We start from the raw sequence: 19,147 nt of genomic DNA, 5'->3' as shown, positions 1-19,147 counted from the left end.
TTAATTTTTGCTTAGATCATTTATTAGTTCATGCAAAAGCTTGCACCCTCATTTGAACTATTTTGTCTTTGTCGTCAATATTTTTAGTGATCAGCTTAACGTCGTAATTAATACCTTTTCCTTTCCAGACAATAATTTCGATATCACATGACGCAAAATTAATCCTGTAGTTGTAGATGATACATGTTTCTTTTCTTGTTCCTTATTTTTGGTTTGGAGCTTAAAAGTGCTAAGGCACCCGAGGTATGCGAGATTAGTAATGCACGATCGACAGTACGTTATGGTCAAACGATACGCTTTTATCTAAATCAGAAACATCTACACTTTTACATGCAACTATAAGTAATTTTAATATCGTTTATTGAAAAGTCTTCTGTACATATATATTTAATTGCTCTTAACGCATTACAAGCCTTTTACCTAATATTTATCCCGCGAGAATATTTTTCGTCCCATTAACTGCCATTCTGTAGAGATTATATACTCCACAAAGAGTTGAGAATAAGCTTTTGTGAAACTATGATAAAATATAAGAAAAATATTTAAGTTTTTTTAGTGATAGTTTGGAATTCTTGACCCTTGTAATGAAAGCCCTATTCAATTTACTTACTTTCAATCAATAATTTTGATTTCAATTTGAACGAATGAATATTCAGATATTTAAATTTTGATTAAATTATATTGAGTTAAAGACTGCTTTGTTTTACGACTTGAAAAAGACAGTGAACCTTACAATCTTGGTATAGTAATTTTAATGGCTGTTAAAAATTAAAAAAGGAAAATAATTGGCAGTTAATAAGACAAAGCTAACGCTTTTATAGCCTGTCCAATGTTAAGGTTTCTACACTAAAAATCACTCGATTAATTAAATATAAATAAAATCTAGTTTCAGAGTCTTCGCGTTACTTTTCCTCGATCTAAGAATTGTTAAGTGTGACCCGTTAACTTAATATGTCTCGATGCGCTTCCTTTCTGGTGACTGCCATGAGAGTTGAATTTTACCCCGAAAAATACACAGACGAGAATATCGATCTCTGATAATCTTGATTCTTTTTATTTTATTTTCCCGTTTGTCAGCAAATAATAGTATGCGATTGGCTGTCTCAAGTGAAGAATCGGTTCGATATTTATTCATCTAAATTTTATCATGCCCGCAATTTTATTTTTCCAAAACCATAGCCTTCCTTATACAAACAGAGAGATGTTTCATCCAATAGATTAATTGATAACTGGTCTAATCGACTGTTGGCTTATGCATTTTTCAAATAAATAAAAGTTAGGATGTAGGAAAAAAGAAAAATTAAAAGGTCACTTGTAGAAAACTGGCTATTGGTTTAGGAACATTACATTTTTTGGCATCCGAAATTTTGGTAAACTGAGATCAGATAAAATAATCAATCCTAATTTTTCTTGACTTTCAACTTAATGGTGTAAAGATAAGTTTACAATTGATTAAATCCTCATTGAATAAATTGCACGAAATTCGAGTACTTCGTGGTAAATTGTAAATTTTTTTTTTTTCATTTTTCTGTTTAATATCGTTAAGGTAATAACTACTTTGCGATATATCTGTCGTTTTCCCAGAACTTCGTGAATTTATGCTGAATCTAAGAACAATGCTTAGATTCTATGATGCTTCAAACTACTTACTGCCATTATGCTTTCGTTCTTGTGAAACTACTTACGTAATATAAATAGTTTCAAAATCGCTGGTGCGAAAGTTTTCGCAGTGTTTCTTCATCCTAGTCACTTTCTTCTTTCTCTTCTTCCTCCTCACTCTTCTAACTTTATCTAATTCACAAATTGGTCTACGAAAAAAAGATTCACGCGGATACTCTTATTACACAGTTCCCGCTTGATGATTTGTTCGTAACAAGACGACGATGCCACAGGATAGTCGACAATTCGAAGTTGGTGACTCACAAAATGTGAGGCGATCCTTGAAGAGGGCAGGAGAGAGTCAGCGCGATAGTCAACACGACAGTCTTTTGAACACCGTGGAGTTGTGGGTAGATGGATTCGTAGAAGTTTGCTACGACACCACCTCATGCCATCCACTACCGTTTGATGAATTGCTCTCTGGCATGGCTGCGTGAAAATTATTCAAAAATTTTAATTTACATTTTACTCATAATACATAATAATCAAATGAAAGCCTCACAGTCCCTATGGGATAAAATATAGGGACCAAAGGGTACTTTTTTCGCATCCAAGATTAACAAATTTAGGATAAATTCAGAAGATTTCAGAACAGTTCATGTTACATTCAAAAAAATTCAAATTTATTTTTAAAAATGTTAAAAAATCAAAAAACTCCATTGATTTTCGTAAAGCTGAAATGAATTTAGAAGGATTTAAGATAAGAGAAGAATCCGACGAAATTAAGGCAGTATTCTACTTTAAAATACTCGAAAAAAAAAACTATTTTTGTGAATTTTTTTTTTGAGATTATTATTGATGATATTGATGTAGGGTTTATTAGGCTTAATAAATGCACTCTTAAAATATATTAAACATTGTTTAAATTTATTTGATGTACTTTTTACACATGAAAACGTCATTCAATGTAAACTCATCAAAAAGTAGGTAGGTTTGTCCTGTTGAAAAAATCTCGAGAATCGGCGGTCCGAAACAAAAAAAATTAAACAGTTTTAGATTCAGTATGACTCCAGCAACCGGCTGAACTAGAATTTCTGATATACATGCAAAAATAAAAAAATGGCGGCGAAAAAACTAAAAAAGTGGGTTTATTTTCACAGTTTTTTGCTACATTAATATAGTTTAAATTAATTTTTTTAAATAATCCTAGTTCAGCCGGTTGCTGGAGTCATACTGAATCTAAAACTGTTTAATTTTTTTTTGTTTCTGACCGCCCATTCTCGAGATTTTTACAACAGCGCGGACCTACCTACTTTTTTTGAAGTTGAGTTTGACGTTTTCATGTATAAAAAGTGCATAAAATAAATGAAAAATTTGTTTTAATGTATTTCAAGAGTGTGTTTATTTAGCCTAGCAAACCGTACATCGATATCATTATAAATAATATCAGAAAAAATCAGAAAAAATAGCTGAAAACATTCAAGAGAATTCCAATGAATTAAAAAGAATTCAGGGTCAACTCCAAATAAATATCAAATCCTTGAAACCGTACTAATTTCTAACACCAGAAGTGACTAATGACTACAAAACAATTCAAGTTATACTCAAAAGAATCTAAATGAATTCAAACAATTTTAAGAATCGACAAAATTTTTATTGATTAAAATAAATTTTGAGTTAATTAAGAAAAGTTTAAAAGAAATAAGAAGAATTAGATGAAATTTATAAAAAATCAAGCTGAATTTAAAAAGCAATCAAGTGAATTGAAAAGAAATTTAAAGTATGGAAAAATTAATTTAATTGGGTAAGATTGAGTGAATTTAGAAGAATTCAAAAAATTTTTGAAGGATTTAGAATAAATTAGCAAGAATTCAGGGCAATTTCTAAATGAATTTCAACAATATTTGAAAATCTATTCACATCTTTGAAACCCTATGAAATCCCCCCATTCATTGTGAAAAATTCTTTAAAATCCATTAAAATATTAAAATCCCTTGAAATGATTGAGATCGGTTGAAAATGCCGTGGAATCTTTTAAAATGTCCTAAAATATTTCAGACTTTGAAGCCTTAAAATTACTGAAATAAATTTTAAAATTCTGGGAATCTTTTAGAATTTTCTCAAATATTTCGAATCCTTTAATATCTTTAAAGCGCCCTTTATACTTTTGAAAGCCCTTGAAAACGCCTGAGAATCTTTTGCAATACCCACAAGTATTTCAAATCTTTTTGAATCCCATTGAATTACTGAGATCAATAAAAAATGTCTTTGTAATCTTTTAAAATAACCTAAATTATTTAAACTCCTTCAATATCCTTAACATTTTTTTTAAACTCTTGAAAATGCCAAAGAATTTGAGAAAAGTCCGTTAAAATATTTCAAATTCTTTGATAATTTTAGCAAATAAATTAAAACTTTTAAAAAATTCATTGAATTAAGTAGAATAGAGTAAATTTAGAGAAATTCAAGTAAATTCAAAAAATGCAAGTAAATTCATAACATTCAAAAGAATTTCAAAGAATTTAGGATAAATTAATAAGAATTCAGGGTGAATGCCAAATCTCTTCAAATCTTTAAAATCTTTCAAAATACCTGACTTATCATGAATAAATTCTTTAAAATCCATTAAAATATTTAAAATCCCGTGAAATTCTATGATGAGATTTTCTGAAATCATGGAAAATGTATTAAAATACATTAAGAGTTTCAAATCTCTGAATATAATTAAAATGCTTGGAAAATTGATAAAATAACTTGAAATCTTTAAAAATATTTCAAAATCTCACACGTCCTGTAAAATCGTTTCATATCGTCAGAAATTCTAGAAAATTCTTTACCCTAACATATTTCAAAAGCTTTAAAATCACTTTAGATTATTGAAATTAATAAAAAAAAAATCAACAAAAATAAGTGGAAAAAGGAAAAGAAGAAACTAAAAGAACTACACATTAAAAAGGAAAAGGAAGGAAAAAGAGGAATGCAGGGAAGAGGTCAGAAGGAGTAAAATCATGACAGAATTTTGGAAAGCTATAGAAAATTTTCGACCAAAACGGAAATGCAAAGGAAAGAAAATCAGTAACTCTGTGTCTATGGGTTTGCAAAAGACTTCGAAAAAAGGCAATAGAGAAGGGCAGAGGCTGTGAAATAACCTTCGATTGGAGGATGATTACTGATTAGTTAATTTTAAGAATACATAATAGATAAATAGTTTGGAAATGTGTTATAAACTAGTTTTAGGACATAATTTACATGTAAAAGTACAACTGGAAATGTAAAAATTGTAAAACCTCGCTAGACTGTATAAGAGGAGAAATAAATTACTATGATTATTATTACTTCAAACTAAAAGCTTCTAAAGCTGCCTTAAAAGTTTTAAAAATACCCTAAAATCTTTATAATTCCTTCAAATTATTGAAATCTATTAACAAAATTTCAGAATATTGATAAATACCCTGGAATATTTAAAAAAATTCAAGATAATTCAAAAATACATATAGACCTGAAATGAATAGTGACTAACCCACGAATTAATTTATTAAATGAAAAGTGACTAATGTGATATTTTCATTTGAAAATGTGAGTAATAGTGATTGTTTGGCAACTCTGACTATTTTTTACAGTTACCTCTTACAGAAATTATATGATTTTTGTTATTTTTTCAAAGTGCCTCACTCAAACAGGGTACCCACAGGGACCAAATCTTGAAAATAGGTTACTTTAGGGACCTTAACTGAATATAGGGTACAATAGGTGATATAGGGCCCGGTCTGTGAGGCATGTCAATGATGTATTTCTGAAATTTCTCGACAAGTATTGTCAAAAAATGTGAGAATATAGAGTAGAGTTAAAGATAGGGTAGAGTTACACAATGTTTGATACCTTATTTTCCCAAAAATTTCCAAATTTTCCCCAAAATATTTTTCTTGCTAAATTTTCAGCCTGTTATAGAATGTTACATGAATGAGAGTTGTTTTTAAAAAATTTCGACAAGTTCGGAATTGCTTAATTACAATAGTATCAATGTTGAATGTTTTCATAAAACAAAAACATCTTCTTTTTACATAATTTTTATACCAATAATATCCAAGAAGTTTAATTTGCGAAAGCTGTCACTTTTTCTTCACACATAACTAAAATTTCTCAAACCTTGGAAACTTTGTGAAATAGTATTGTATCTAGAAAATAAAGTGCAAAATAATATTGTACGTACCGTTATCTGTCCTATCTGGTGAAGTGGACTGTGGACCCCATATTCGAACTGTACAGTCGTCCGAAACCGATGCCATCATCTGATGATACACCGGATTCCAAGAAACACAGTTTACAGTCCTACTGTGCCCGGTTAATGTTGCAATAGGCGATTCTTTTCTTATATGCCAAACATACACTTTATGGTCTGAAAGGTCATAATTATAATATATTAAAACATTTAAGGATCATTGCGGAAAAGTTGTGAAATGAAGAGTCAATAAAGATAGTACGATTACAACGTTGTGCTACTACCCTGATGCTTTCTATAAACTTTATATTTTAAACAGAATGTCTACTCAAATCCTGGAAGAAAGTTCCCATACAATTCCAGGTTTTTTTTCAGGTATCTCAAGATTTTTTGAGGTATAATTTTTTACAGCATGAAGCCATTCAAGGATTTCACATATTTTAAACAATTGACTCGGAATTCGTATACAGTTTCCCAAGTTTATTATAAATAATGTTTTTTTTCAGGTTCTAGGAATTTAATTGATATTAAAAGGTATTTTTGCATATTTTAGAACGGTCGTTTAATTAAATAATACCAAAAACATAATTGATTGTTTCTTGAATTTGTCTTTAAGGTCCATGAATTTGAATAATAATTCAAAAATCCAAGTCAAATTTGGATTTTTAAAATGATAGATGAATATTTAACCAAATAGTTGAATTTTCAAACAATCAACTGAATTCTGAACTAACAAAGATCATTTTCAACTGAAAATGGATTAGTTAAATTTTCAGTTAAAAAATTAATTTTCCAGCAAAAAATTTATTTTAAAAACAAATTTAGCTTCATTTTCAACCAAGTAGTTCAATTTTCAAACGAAAGATTAATTTTGAAACAAGAAGATTAATTTTCTACCAAAAAGGCGATTTTTCAACCAAATACATAAATATTCAACGAAATTCAATATTCAATTGGAATAGCTGAATTTCCCGGAAAAAACTCATTTTTAACGAACACACAAATAATTTTCAAACAAATAGTTGCATTTTTAAACAAAGTGATCCTCAACTGGAATAGTTTAATTTCAAAACAAAAATATGGATTTTTAACTAAAATCATGAGTTTTTAAATAGAATCACTGAATTTTAAACAGAATGATTAATTTCCAACCCAGAAGATTAATTTCTACCAACAAATTAAATTTTTAAAAAATAGTTCAAATTGCAAGTGGAATAGTTAAATTTTCAGTAAAAAACTTAATAGTCAGCCAAATAAAAAACCAATTGTTAATAAAATAGCGATTTTTTCAACTACGAAGATTAGAGTTCTGAGCAGGTTATATTACTTTGAGAACGGTAACGAGAATTAGAATATTACCGAGAATATAACCGAGAAATAAATTATCCGCGAATTTATGAGTGAAAAATTTACTTCTTGTTTAAATTTACATTTTGGTGTTGAAAAATGAACTGAAATATTTTCTGGATGAAAGTTCCACTTATAAAAAAAATTTTTTTTATTACAAAATCATATGTTTTAGTACAAAATTAATCTTTCCGGGATAAAAATGCAACTTTGGTAGAGAATTTAACTATTTTGTTAAAAAGTCAGTCTGTTTGGTTGAAAAAATTCGTCTTTTTGGATTGAAGATTTAATTGTTTTGGTAGAAAATTATTTCTTGTTAAAAAATGTACTTCGATCGTGAAAATTCGACTAATATCTTTTTCAACAGAAAATTCAACTATTTTTTTTATTAAAACCTCATCTGTTACAGAAGAAATTTCATTTTTTGTATGAAAATACAACTTTTTGGTTAAAAATCGTTTTTCTTTGGTTGATAATTCAACTAATTTGTTTAAAACATTTGATTGAATCACTGTGTTAAGAAATCACTTTTTTGTTAAAGATTTATATTTTCAGTTGAAAATTTATCTCGTTGATTAAAAGTTTAATTATCTTGTTAAAAATTAATATTTTTTAATTGAAAATTCAACTACTTGGGTCAAAGTTAAGCTACATTTCGAAATTTTTCTTTATTGAAGGATTATGTCTGGTTTAAAATTTAACAATTTAGTGGAAAATGATTCTTTTTTTTTGGTTTAGAATTCATTTTTTAACAGAAAATGTAACTTTTCCATTTTTTTTCATTGATACTTTTTAGTTAACAATTCGCGTTTTTTTTGTTGTAAAAAATAATTTTTTACTTTGAAACTTCCTTTTTTTGGTGCGTAAAAATGAATCAGTTTCCTGGAAAATTAATTGTTTGTTGAACAGTCATATTTTGGTTTGAAAATTGAATTTTTGTAATGAAAATTTTTCTTCTGGTTTGAAGGTTCAATAATTAGGATAAACTTTTATTTATTTTTTGAGTGAAAAATCTTTACTTGTTGGAAATTCGTCTTTTTCGTTTTAAAATTCTTTTCTTTTGTTATATAAATTTTATTCTTTTTTATTAAAATATAAACTATGACACTTTTTCGTGAGCAATTTGTCTTTTCAGGTTGAATATTCAATTTTTATGTTAAAAATTCAATTATTTTGTTGAAAGTCCCAGTATTTTGTTTTAAAGTAGGGAATTTTTTGTTTGTTTGAAATAAATTAATACATTTGAAAATTTTTAATTTGTATATGAAACACTGTTATATTCCTAAATTCTGTCATATTTTCGGTTATATAACTTGAACGTAAATTCTCGGGAATTTAAGTACTTTAAAGTAGATGAATTTTCAATTAATTCTGCGCGAAAAATGTATTAGTTGATATTTCAATAAAAAAAGATAAAAATTTTGTAAAAAAAAAGAAAATAATTCAATACCATAATATAAAGCAAATTTTACAAATGAATCATTGTTATTCCATTTAATATTGTTATTTTAAAAAATTAAGCATGTACTCTAAAAATGCAGGCTTTAAAAAAATTTCCTGACATTTCTAAGTTTTTCCCGGTTGAGATTAATCCATTATTTAAAACGAAGAAAGGAGGAAACTAATGTACACACAAAAAACCTGTCGCCCACAGAATGTGTAATTATAAAAGTACTGGTTGATCAATAATGCATTTTTCAAACGAACCTTCACTGCCCGATGCAATGAAATCTTGATTAACACCTCCGAAGCAACTATGAATTGTAAAGTGTCCTTGTATAACACCTCGGAAGCGTCTAATTAAGCATCTGTCCTGTAAGTCCCAAAGATGCACGCCCTGGTTGGCTACATTAAGCAGGGCTTGCCGATCAGCCTTATTCACACTAAAGGACATTACAGGATGGTCCTCTTGCAATCTGAAAATTACGCAGAATATTTAAAATATTTGGAGGTACTACTCAATAAACATGGTTAGAGTACAGATCTATAACTGTTCTAGAACACAAAAAAACATGTTCTAGAACAGGTTACGAACATGAGAGTAACCATGTCATCCCCTATACTCTAGAACAATTCTGTAAGAGTTCTAGAACACTGTGACAACCGATCTGTAACATTTCTAGAAAAATTCTAGAACTCAATTACAAACGTTGCATAACAAATCTTTAACAGATCTAGAACGATCTATAACAGTTTTATAACAATTCTAGAACTGTTCTAGAACTGTTATTTATTAAATATGGAACAGTTTTATGTACCCCTCACAGCAATAGGATATCCCGGGATATTCGATTTGATCCCATGTCCCAGGTGATTCCAGGGATAACCCGTCGAAATATCCTGCGAGGCGGAAATTTTGATATCCCCATGGATATATTTTGATCCGAGATAGCGCGTACGCAGTACCGACTAACAAAAATTGTACGTTCGAGATATCCACGTTAGGGATAATCGAAAGGCTCAACTCAACCATATTGTTAGCGAACTAAGTTTTGTTCCTAATTTGTTCTAGAACATACTTATAACAGGTTTATAGAACTTCGATATAACATTGTTACGACACATTTTAAAAATAAACTTGAAACAAATATTATAGAGCGTCTGTGATCAGTTTGATCTAGAACAATTCCATAGTAACAGTTACAGAACAGTGCTGTCACATAGTTCGAGAACAGTTCTGTCACAATTTTGTCACGGTATTCTAGAACACTGTCACCTTTTTGTTGTAGAACAGTTCTGGGTAATTGAATGCCTATTTTATAAATATGTGTACGTCTAAATAAAAAGGGATTGAGTCGTCTGCCCGGAATTACACACATAGAGCTACTCGCAGATATATTCCCCACTTGAAAAAAAGAAGTAAGGGTCATTCACAAAATACGTGATACGTGTGTGTGTGTGTGGGGGGGGGGGGCTTCCGAAGTATCATTCTCCATTTTAAGACCAATGGAAAAAGTATCACGCAGGGGACGGGGGGTCAGAAGTCCCTGAAAAATGTATCACGTATTTTGTGAATGGTCCCTATTGGTCCCGATAAATCATGTGCCGAGCACGTCCGACCATTGAAGCCGGAACTCCAAAAAAGAGTATATCAAGAAAATCGAAATTTAAGTTGGTTGATTTCATAAGCGGATGTGTTGAATTTTGTACTGAAACACGAAATAAACCCTCTATAAATGAGTCAGTTTAAAAATAAAATCAAATTTTCGACAAATTGGGACATTCTTATTATTGAAGCTGAAAAATAGGAAGTTCAAATGAAATTAATTAATGTCACACTACACTACCAATTTCAATGAATTCCTTGTGTATTTTAACTAAAGCATTCTTTATTAGAAACCAAGCACACCGAATATTAATTCGATTTAAATAAATCTGTATAAATCTGACGTCCCTCTCTTTTTGGTTGGTGACTAATGCGCATATCGGTCAGCTCAATCAGTTCCGAGGACCGATTTTCCCATTGTCGATGATTTCGTTGCCCTTAGACCCGGAAATATGCGGAAACGGAGAGGCTATCATCATAGAGTGCTTGGAGGGACTTAATTTTTAGGATCCATGATTCTATGGGAGAGTGTTCCCGACATCATCATATTTAACTGTGGTTCCATCCAACTTGTATCGGGCTAAATAGTAAAGCTATTTTTTTAATAGTATTCAAGCTTCTACGATAATTAGAAGCTGAAAACGTGGCTGTGTATCGTTGTTTACAGTAGAATAAGTTATTATTTTATCTGAAAGTAGCTTACGTCATATTTTTACTGAAATTGTATACTATTGTTACACAATTTTTCAGAAGATCTTATTTAGAATTGCTAAAGATATATCAACGTATCCTTTCTCGCTTAAACTTTTTGATGAAATTGCTTCATGTAGAGAAAAGCAACAGAGCAGGGTGACAGGACTTTATGCTCCACTTTTTTTACTGACTTTTTGGATATCGATACCTTCATGCATAAACAATGCGTACGAATTGATTTCAAGATTTTACCAATAACAATACTTTTCCCAAATTATTGGTGCCTTTTACGCCACCTGCCGAAGATTTCTATGCCAAAAAACCGTCTGTAAATGCAAGGTGCTCGTTCTAAGGCTATATCCTACATATACACGAATGTTCTAAAGAAATGACTTGTCGATATAATTTTGTAGCTTTGACTTTGATCGTTCTGCCAGCTTTACGCTTTTAAGTTCGTCATTAGAAGTCGAACTTTTCAGCTAGAAACTGTACCGCGTTTTCTTTTCCGTTGTAAATTGTATAGTTGTCAAGATTTTAAAATTGGTGCATCATAACCTTAAAGTTTAGCATTAAAAAAATGTTTTTCTCATAGGAGATAAATCCTAGAGAATTATTATATAAGCTACATCTTAAAATAAAAGTGTTAATATCCTAAAATAAAAGATGTAGCTTATATAATAATTATCTAGGATTGATCTGCTACGAGACAATGTTTTTTTTTTAATTCTAAACTTTAAGATTATGGTGCTCCAATTTTAAAATCTTGACAACCATACAATTTACAACGAAAAAGAAAAAATGTTCTAATTTCCTTTAATTAAATATAAGAACTCGCCTTGAAAAAGACTCGGATCCGAGTCGAAACATGTGGGCAGTATTTAAATAAAGAACATAAAAAAACGTCAAAGGCCTTCACTACATTAATCATTCATTTCTAATGTGGAGATTTTCTACGGCTTAGAATTATAGTTATAGTTATTTCAGAAATATATGTATATTTATATATAATTAGATTAGAAATTATAGATATTGATATTAACTTTCTTCTGTTCCCAGTCATGGGAACAGTAAAAAAAAATAATAATAACTAATGTTAAAACTTAAAAATGTATTATTTATTCGTTCATCATCAAATTATTTATAATTACTATTAAATTATATTAGTCTAATCATAAATACAGTAAAAAACTACAATAGCCCCCCCTTCTATAGCCATTCCGAGAATTAAAACCGCGCCCTAGGTAGGTAACAGGAACTGCGCGGGGTCTGCGGTTGTCACTCAGGCGAGCAGTCAAGCGTGAACAAACAAAAGCGGAGCGGGCTACAATGAGTTAATTCACACTCACGGTAAGCCACAAAATCGGCGGTATAAAAGAGTTTTACTGTATATTATATTTTATTATTATTTATTATATATTTATTATTATTAGTTCATTGCTAATCTAACTTGATATATTTAAAAAAATTATATTTATTTATTATTATATCAGATAATTTTTAATCTGACTTGAAATGAATGCATTAAAATAAAATTTTAAACAATGGCGGGCTTTTTTTAAAGGAAGGGAATCGAAATCGGAATCGATTCTTAGCGCCGATTCTTCGATTCTCAGAATCGACATTTTTTTGGAATCAAAAAATCGATTCTCGCCGTCAATTCCGGAAACCTAGTCGCGACTAATGACGCGATACTGCCTGTACTCCCACCTTATGGCGTCCTCACTCGGTCGATGGACAATTATGAGTCGCGAAAATCAGACCAGTGCCGCTAACTGAAGCAGGTTAAGCATGATATATGTTGTGTTGCGCCTTAATTAAAAATGAAAAAAGCTGGGTGCACCCTCAAATATCACAATTTTGTCACAAAGTTTTTGTGGAACAGTTTTAGGTCAAGAGGTATCCAACACCGCTTCGGCCACTACCAATGAAAAAAAAAGTATTTTTCGGGCACGCATAGTCCCGGGAAAATGATAATAATGTATCTTAAGTGCCCTAATTCAATGACGTTTCCATATAATTTTTTTATTTATTTCAGAAACCAACCAACTGATTGATGTTATCAATGTTTTATCTCAGTGAATGCTGGACTCGTAAATCTCTCCACAAAGCCTCTCCTTCCTATGATTTGGGCGTGTTTTGAACAGTAACTGGTAGTTTTTGATAAAGGCGAGATGGATTACAGATAAATTTTCGATTCTCTAAAGAGATCCTATAACGTCAGATATCAACCGTATTTTGTCGACTACTTGCTGTCAGATCGTTCGCAGCTTTAACTTTTTAAATGTGCTGAATGACGCACAAAATACGGAGACGCTACTGTCTTGACCAGCCAAACCCCCTCGCTGAAAAATTATTGGTTTAGATATCAGACACTTTTCAGAGATTAGGTCTTGGGGCTTGTAATGAACACGGATGTCAATGTCCCTACCACTTCTGAAACTACCCTGCTCTCCAATAGGGTGAGCATTTTTTGCGGTTGGTCTTAATGTGTCCTGGCTTTCGCCACGCACTTTTTCTGGCTGTGTTTAAGTAGCCGCTCCACGTACATGTTCCGTTTACTGTCTTTAAACGGCATTATCAACATATTGCAGGAAATGAAAATCACCATACTTACATCGTAAAATCACACAGTTCATCAAAGTTGTAAGCTCGAATGCGATGATGAGAATCGGCAGCTAAAACCGTTTTACCATCGCTTCTACACCACAAACTCTTCACTCGCACTCCATCCCAAGAGTCTAAGACGTTTCCGTCCATGTCCTGCATAAATAATAAATTAACTTAGATCAGAAAATTCATTATTAAGCTGCACTAAGTTGTGCTATTAAAGCTGTGTGGAATTTGAAACTGACGCAGTGATAAAATTGACCACGCATTCCTCCTGCGACGAATTTGTTGGAGTCGCGATGCCAGGCACATGCTGTGAGAGAGTCTTCTGTGCTTTGCGTTAATTTCACACGAAGGTCGCAATCTGGGGTGTCAATGCTCCAGAGCCAAAGTTCTGGACAGTCCTCGGGTCCGCAAGCTATGAGGTGACTACTATCTGGGCTCCAAGCGATCAACGCTACGCCGTATGTGTGCCCCTCCAACGTCTTTCTGTGCGTTACTTTTAACGTTTCCTAATGAAAAGGAAACATCGACTCTTATTGTATGAGAAATGCATATTATGCGAATTTACGTATTAGAAATTTGGTAACTTATTTAACATATTCGCTAGGTTTACATGAAAATTCATTTACTTTGAACTTAAAACAATATTATCAAACATTCTCTTACCGGATCAACGTCCCAAATGATAACGGTCATGTCTTTAGAACCAGTTGCCAGTTTGAGACCATCGGGTGAAAATTTGCAGTACCACACTTCATCACAATGGTCATTAAGGATTTGCGTGGTATGACAAGGAAATTGTTCTTTGCTACAACTGTGATCCACTAGTAAAGATACGCTTTCCAAACCCGTCTGTAATTTTTAAATAAAAACACATTACAGATTTAATGTTGAGGTACTGCACTACCACTTATCGCAACTTCTCATACTCGCTTTGATCCCACTACCGACTTTAAAAAAAAGTTGACATTCAATGTAACTTATTCAATAAGTTACTTTCAAATTGATGAATTACTATCTATTTTAGATAAATACAAATTCAACCCAAATTGTTTTATCTGAAAACAGTTATATGCCCATCCAGTCCAGAGTTCTCAAATTTTTAATTTCTTTCCGAATAAAGTTTGCAATAAACCATAAAGATTTTAGGTTTAGTATGTAAAGCACAAAGGGATAAAGATTTTTCATATAGTGGGGGAACTCACTTAACGCGAATCCCAGTCTCAAACTTTAGCGATAAGTGAGAGGGTACTGTAATGAAATAATATTGAGTTTCCCAATTTGTACCTGACAATGCGTGACGTGGTATGTACACTGCTGATTTTGCATTTCGACTGCCTGACAAAGAAGAGAATGTAGTCGGCGAGGAGGTAGCATAATGGAGGGCGGAAGAAACCTTTGCAGCTTGTCCATCAATGCAGTTCTTGAGGCTGTACCTTTGCCTTCCCATCCTGCTCGTGTCTATTAACAAGAAAGAAGATTTTCGTTTAACGGATGTGGCTAATTTGATTGTAAACTTTTTTCTTTTGTTTAAAATAAACTTCTTTTCGGGAAAACTACTTTGAAATAATAAGAAATCATGTTTATCCAAAAATATTAGTTGGCTTTTGTAATTTTTATCTTGTGTTTTGTTTAATGATGAAAGTAGTATTATAAAATACAACAACATTTGGAGGCCACAAACATACGGCCGCCCAGTAGCGGCGCCAAATTAAGCTAATATAATTTATAGAAAAGCTTGTGCTTGCTTGCTTGGGCGTGCTAATTTTTGAAAAGGGTTTCATTTTTTACTGATCAAATGGGAGGAACTAAATAAGGAAATTTTTTTGTAACACATATCCCGTCTTTCGATGTCTGTATTCTATGCCCAAAGGGAACCTTTTTCATGAAAAATAATGGCATGGAGCACAATATTGAGCAAGGAAAACTATCTATCACCTAAGCATGTGCACTTCGATCAAAATTCAAGGCCTTGCCTTGGGAGCTTGAATTTCCTTCACCAGATGTGCATCTTGCCTTCGCTGAATCGACTGTCTGGTAGATTCCGAATATTATATTAACTTATAGTTAATTCAAAAATAAAAAATAAATTAAAGTCGTACTTTCGGCCTCCATTTTCCACATCTGGCACTGAAAAATCAAGTCTATAAGCCAAGCCCAAAGCAGAGCCTCGACATTTTCAAGGAAGACCCAATACGATCAAGTCAAGTCGGCACGTAAGGCTCGTCTTGGCTTGTCTAGAAAACATCGAGGCCCCGCTCGACGGCAACACCCTCACAGCAATTTGTATCTGCAGTCTTGGGGGCGCTAGTGTCCGAGCTCGTAAAACCAGGTAGCATTTTAAATGGGGTTTAAAAATAGAATGAGTAGGTGCAATTTTAAAGCTGTATTTCGATTTTTGCATAAAAGTGTTTTTACGATTGTTTTATGAAGTATAAAACAATGATTGAATACTAAGAACAAATTTTCATCAAAAATAAATAGTTTTAGATAGAATTTCCATCTTATACAATGAAAAAAACACATTTTTGTCAAATAGGTATAAAAAAAAAAATTATTTCACTATTTCATGGAAGTTTCAAAGCATTGTAAGCTTAAATAAACTTTAATTAATATATGTAGCGAGAAATTTTATCTAGTTTATACAAGTAATACGAATAATAGACGATTGGAATTTAAATACGAATTCTAATCTAACTTTTAGATCCGTTTTTTAATAGTCTCATGTATAAATTAATAAAAAATTTAAGTTCATTTTTCATTCAAAAGAAGTCCATTTAACTTGATGAATTTTTGAAAGTTTCAGTAAATAGTCAGAGCAGCCACAAGATTGAATTGTTCAATTTCCCTGATAGTAAAGTATTACAGTTTTTAACATAAAACGTGTTTTTTCACTGCATACTATGAAAATTCCACACGTAACACTTAGTTTCACAAAAACCTTAATCGCTTTCGTTCACTAATCATGTTAAACGATGCAAAACAATAACAACATTGTTTTGAAGTAAAAATTAAAATGCATCCTCAAAATTCTACTTGGTTTCGCGAGTTCACATTTTGCCCGTATTGAAAAAATATATGGCGTACTAGGGATATTTCAGAGATAAGCCGTCGGATATCCTGCAAGGCGGGAACGAGTATATACCCAGGATATCTGAGATGCCTGTGGGGCGTGTGCAATAAAATTCTGCGTCTAATAAACCCAAGTTGAAGGAAAAATGTTACTTTTATAAATCACATAGCAAAACAATCTCAAACTTCGATGTTTTCGAAAAATTGGAATAAAACTGGAAATAATTAACCTTTCAAGTTTTCTTGTGCTTATTTTAAACAAAATTCTTCATAGTATGTTGTAGAATTATTTCGATATTTTCCCTTAGATTCTACCTTCGCGTCAAACTTTATGCAAAAAAACGCTAAAATCAAATAATGATTGTACTAAACACCTGATTTAAAACATATAAAACAATCTCATTTTGAACAATATTACTAACTTTGATGCAAATATGGTAGTCTTTTTTTTATTTGTAAGTATTCATACATTTCTGAAATTTTACGACAGTTTTGTGGCAGGCGTGACCTGCAGGCAAAATATAGAGAAAAAATATAAAAATACCTTAATGATTTATACAAACATTATATAGAATTCCATTTAAAAAAAGCTCAATAACTTTAAAATATGTTAATTATTTCAAAAATTATTACCATTTTATGAAGACATCACAAATGGACGTTTTCTATCATACCTTTTTATAAAATTGCCATTCTACCTTCAACTTGGGCTTATTAGACACCAAATTCTATTACACTTCATTTTAATATGTGAAAAAAATTGTATGTCAAATTGAAACATTAAGGTATTTTAGTAAAAGCTTCAAAACAGGCCTTTAGATCATTTCCGCCGATAATGTACACTGCCGTCCAAAAGTTGTGGACCACCTCTTTTTATGGCTGAATAAGTTATTTTAATTTTAATTATACCAGATCTAAAAAAAATTCTCTTTAAAGGGTTGATTGTTTTCGAAATTTTGTATAAAATAAGCCCAGGGTGAAGCCAATTTGTCTAGTTTTTAATTAGTTATTGCAAAAACAGTGCATATTTCAATATTCTTGGGCTCATTTTTAAGCTATTTTTTCACCGTATCGCAACAGCTTATGAGTATCAATCGTAAAAAAATTGTATCGCATTGCAAGATCTTGAAGAAGTAATAAAAAATTTGGAAAAATTGCAATATTCTTTTGATAAAAAAATATTTTTGTAAAATATATGAATCAATCATGAATTTTCTATGTAATTTCCTCAAAATATATATTTATTTGACTTTGATTCTGACTTGTCTACGGATTTTTCCAACTTTTTTGTTACAACTTCCAGTTCTTGCAATTTGATAATTGTAAAGGGTGAAAAATAGCTTCAAAATGAGTCCAAAAACATGGGAAAATGTTGATTATTTCGGAAGTTATTGAAAATTTAAGAAGACATTGAAATTTACAATATTTTTGCAATATCTACTTAAAAACTAGACAAACTGACTTCAACCTGGGCTCATTTCATATAGAATTTCAAGAGAAATCAACCCTTTAAAGAGAATTTTTGTAGCTCTTGTACAAGTAAAATAAGAAAAACTCAATCAGTCATCAAAAAAGAGATTATAATAAACTCTGTAAATTCAATTACAATTGCACGAATATTCTATAAACTAACTTGGTTTTTAAATGAATAAAGTAAAGTAGCTAGCTGATTGGGAATGGTGGTCTACCATTTCGCCACATGGTGCCGAAAAATGGAACTAGAAAGCGTAGGTACAATTTGAAACATGTATTTTAGTTTTTGCATAAAAGTGTTTTTACGATTGTTTTGTGAAGTATAAAATAATGATTGAATACTAAAGACAAATATTCATCAAAGACAAATAGTTTTAGGTAGAATTTCCATCTTATAGAGTGAAAAAACATATTTTTGTGAAATATAAGTTTTAAAAAAATACAATTATTTTATAATTTCATGTGAATTTCAATGCATTGTAAGCTTAAATAAACTTCATATTAATACATGTAGCAACAAATTTTATCCATATTCTGCCAAGAATACGAATAATAGACGACTGGAATTTAAATACGAACTCTAACCTAACTTTTAGATCAGACTTTTAAATAGTAAATATTTCATGTATAAATTATTAAAAATTTAATTTTAGTTCATTTTTGCTTCAAAGTAAGTCCATTTAAGTTTATAATCTTTTGAAAATCACGATAAAAAGAACGGTAATTGTTTTTTTTTTGTTAGAAAAATGTTTCTGTGAAAAGTGTGGGTTTTCACTGTATAATATGTAATTTCCATCTAAAACACTTTGTTTCCAATGAAGACTTATTTTTATTATCCAATAAATACTTTAAACTAAAAAAACAATCTTAAAAAACTTTTATGCACAAAATTAATGTTCAACTTTAAAATCGTGCCTATTCTTTCTAGTTCGAATTTTTGTCACCAGGTGGCGTATCGCAGTTTAACCATTCCTAATAGCTAGTTAATTATTATTATTACACCATTAAGCCATTTCCCTTTCGGGGTAGGCGTGACTCACTCGGCAGGGAAAAGGAGTAGTGTGTGGATGGGATAGAGATTTTTCAGA

The 19,147-nt window shown here is 31.0% G+C and overlaps 1 protein-coding gene and 1 further gene across 2 annotated transcripts in view; both read right to left on the bottom strand.

Annotated features, from left to right (window-relative positions):
• Positions 1 to 324: 324 nt before the first annotated feature.
• Positions 325 to 19,147, bottom strand: part of LOC117175271 (WD repeat-containing protein 26) — a 33,111-nt gene continuing 14,288 nt past the window's right edge. The window contains exons 5-11 of one of the 2 annotated variants that reach the window (XM_033365007.1): positions 14,802 to 14,975; positions 14,181 to 14,366; positions 13,757 to 14,023; positions 13,519 to 13,664; positions 8,873 to 9,081; positions 5,810 to 5,995; positions 325 to 2,088 (exon numbers count right to left, since the gene is read on the bottom strand). In XM_033365007.1, coding sequence (XP_033220898.1) covers positions 2,033 to 2,088; positions 5,810 to 5,995; positions 8,873 to 9,081; positions 13,519 to 13,664; positions 13,757 to 14,023; positions 14,181 to 14,366; positions 14,802 to 14,975 — 1,224 coding nt within the window. In that variant the 3' untranslated portion in view covers positions 325 to 2,032. The remainder of the gene's footprint in view (positions 2,089 to 5,809; positions 5,996 to 8,872; positions 9,082 to 13,518; positions 13,665 to 13,756; positions 14,024 to 14,180; positions 14,367 to 14,801; positions 14,976 to 19,147) is intronic. The other variant, XM_033365065.1, reaches the window with a different exon arrangement.
• On the bottom strand, positions 9,548 to 9,701 carry LOC117181770.

This window comes from Belonocnema kinseyi, chromosome 1 (assembly GCF_010883055.1).
Source record: "Belonocnema kinseyi isolate 2016_QV_RU_SX_M_011 chromosome 1, B_treatae_v1, whole genome shotgun sequence".
In the NCBI taxonomy this organism is placed as follows: Eukaryota; Metazoa; Arthropoda; class Insecta; order Hymenoptera; family Cynipidae; genus Belonocnema; species Belonocnema kinseyi.
This window is presented reverse-complemented; position numbering and strand designations above follow the sequence as displayed.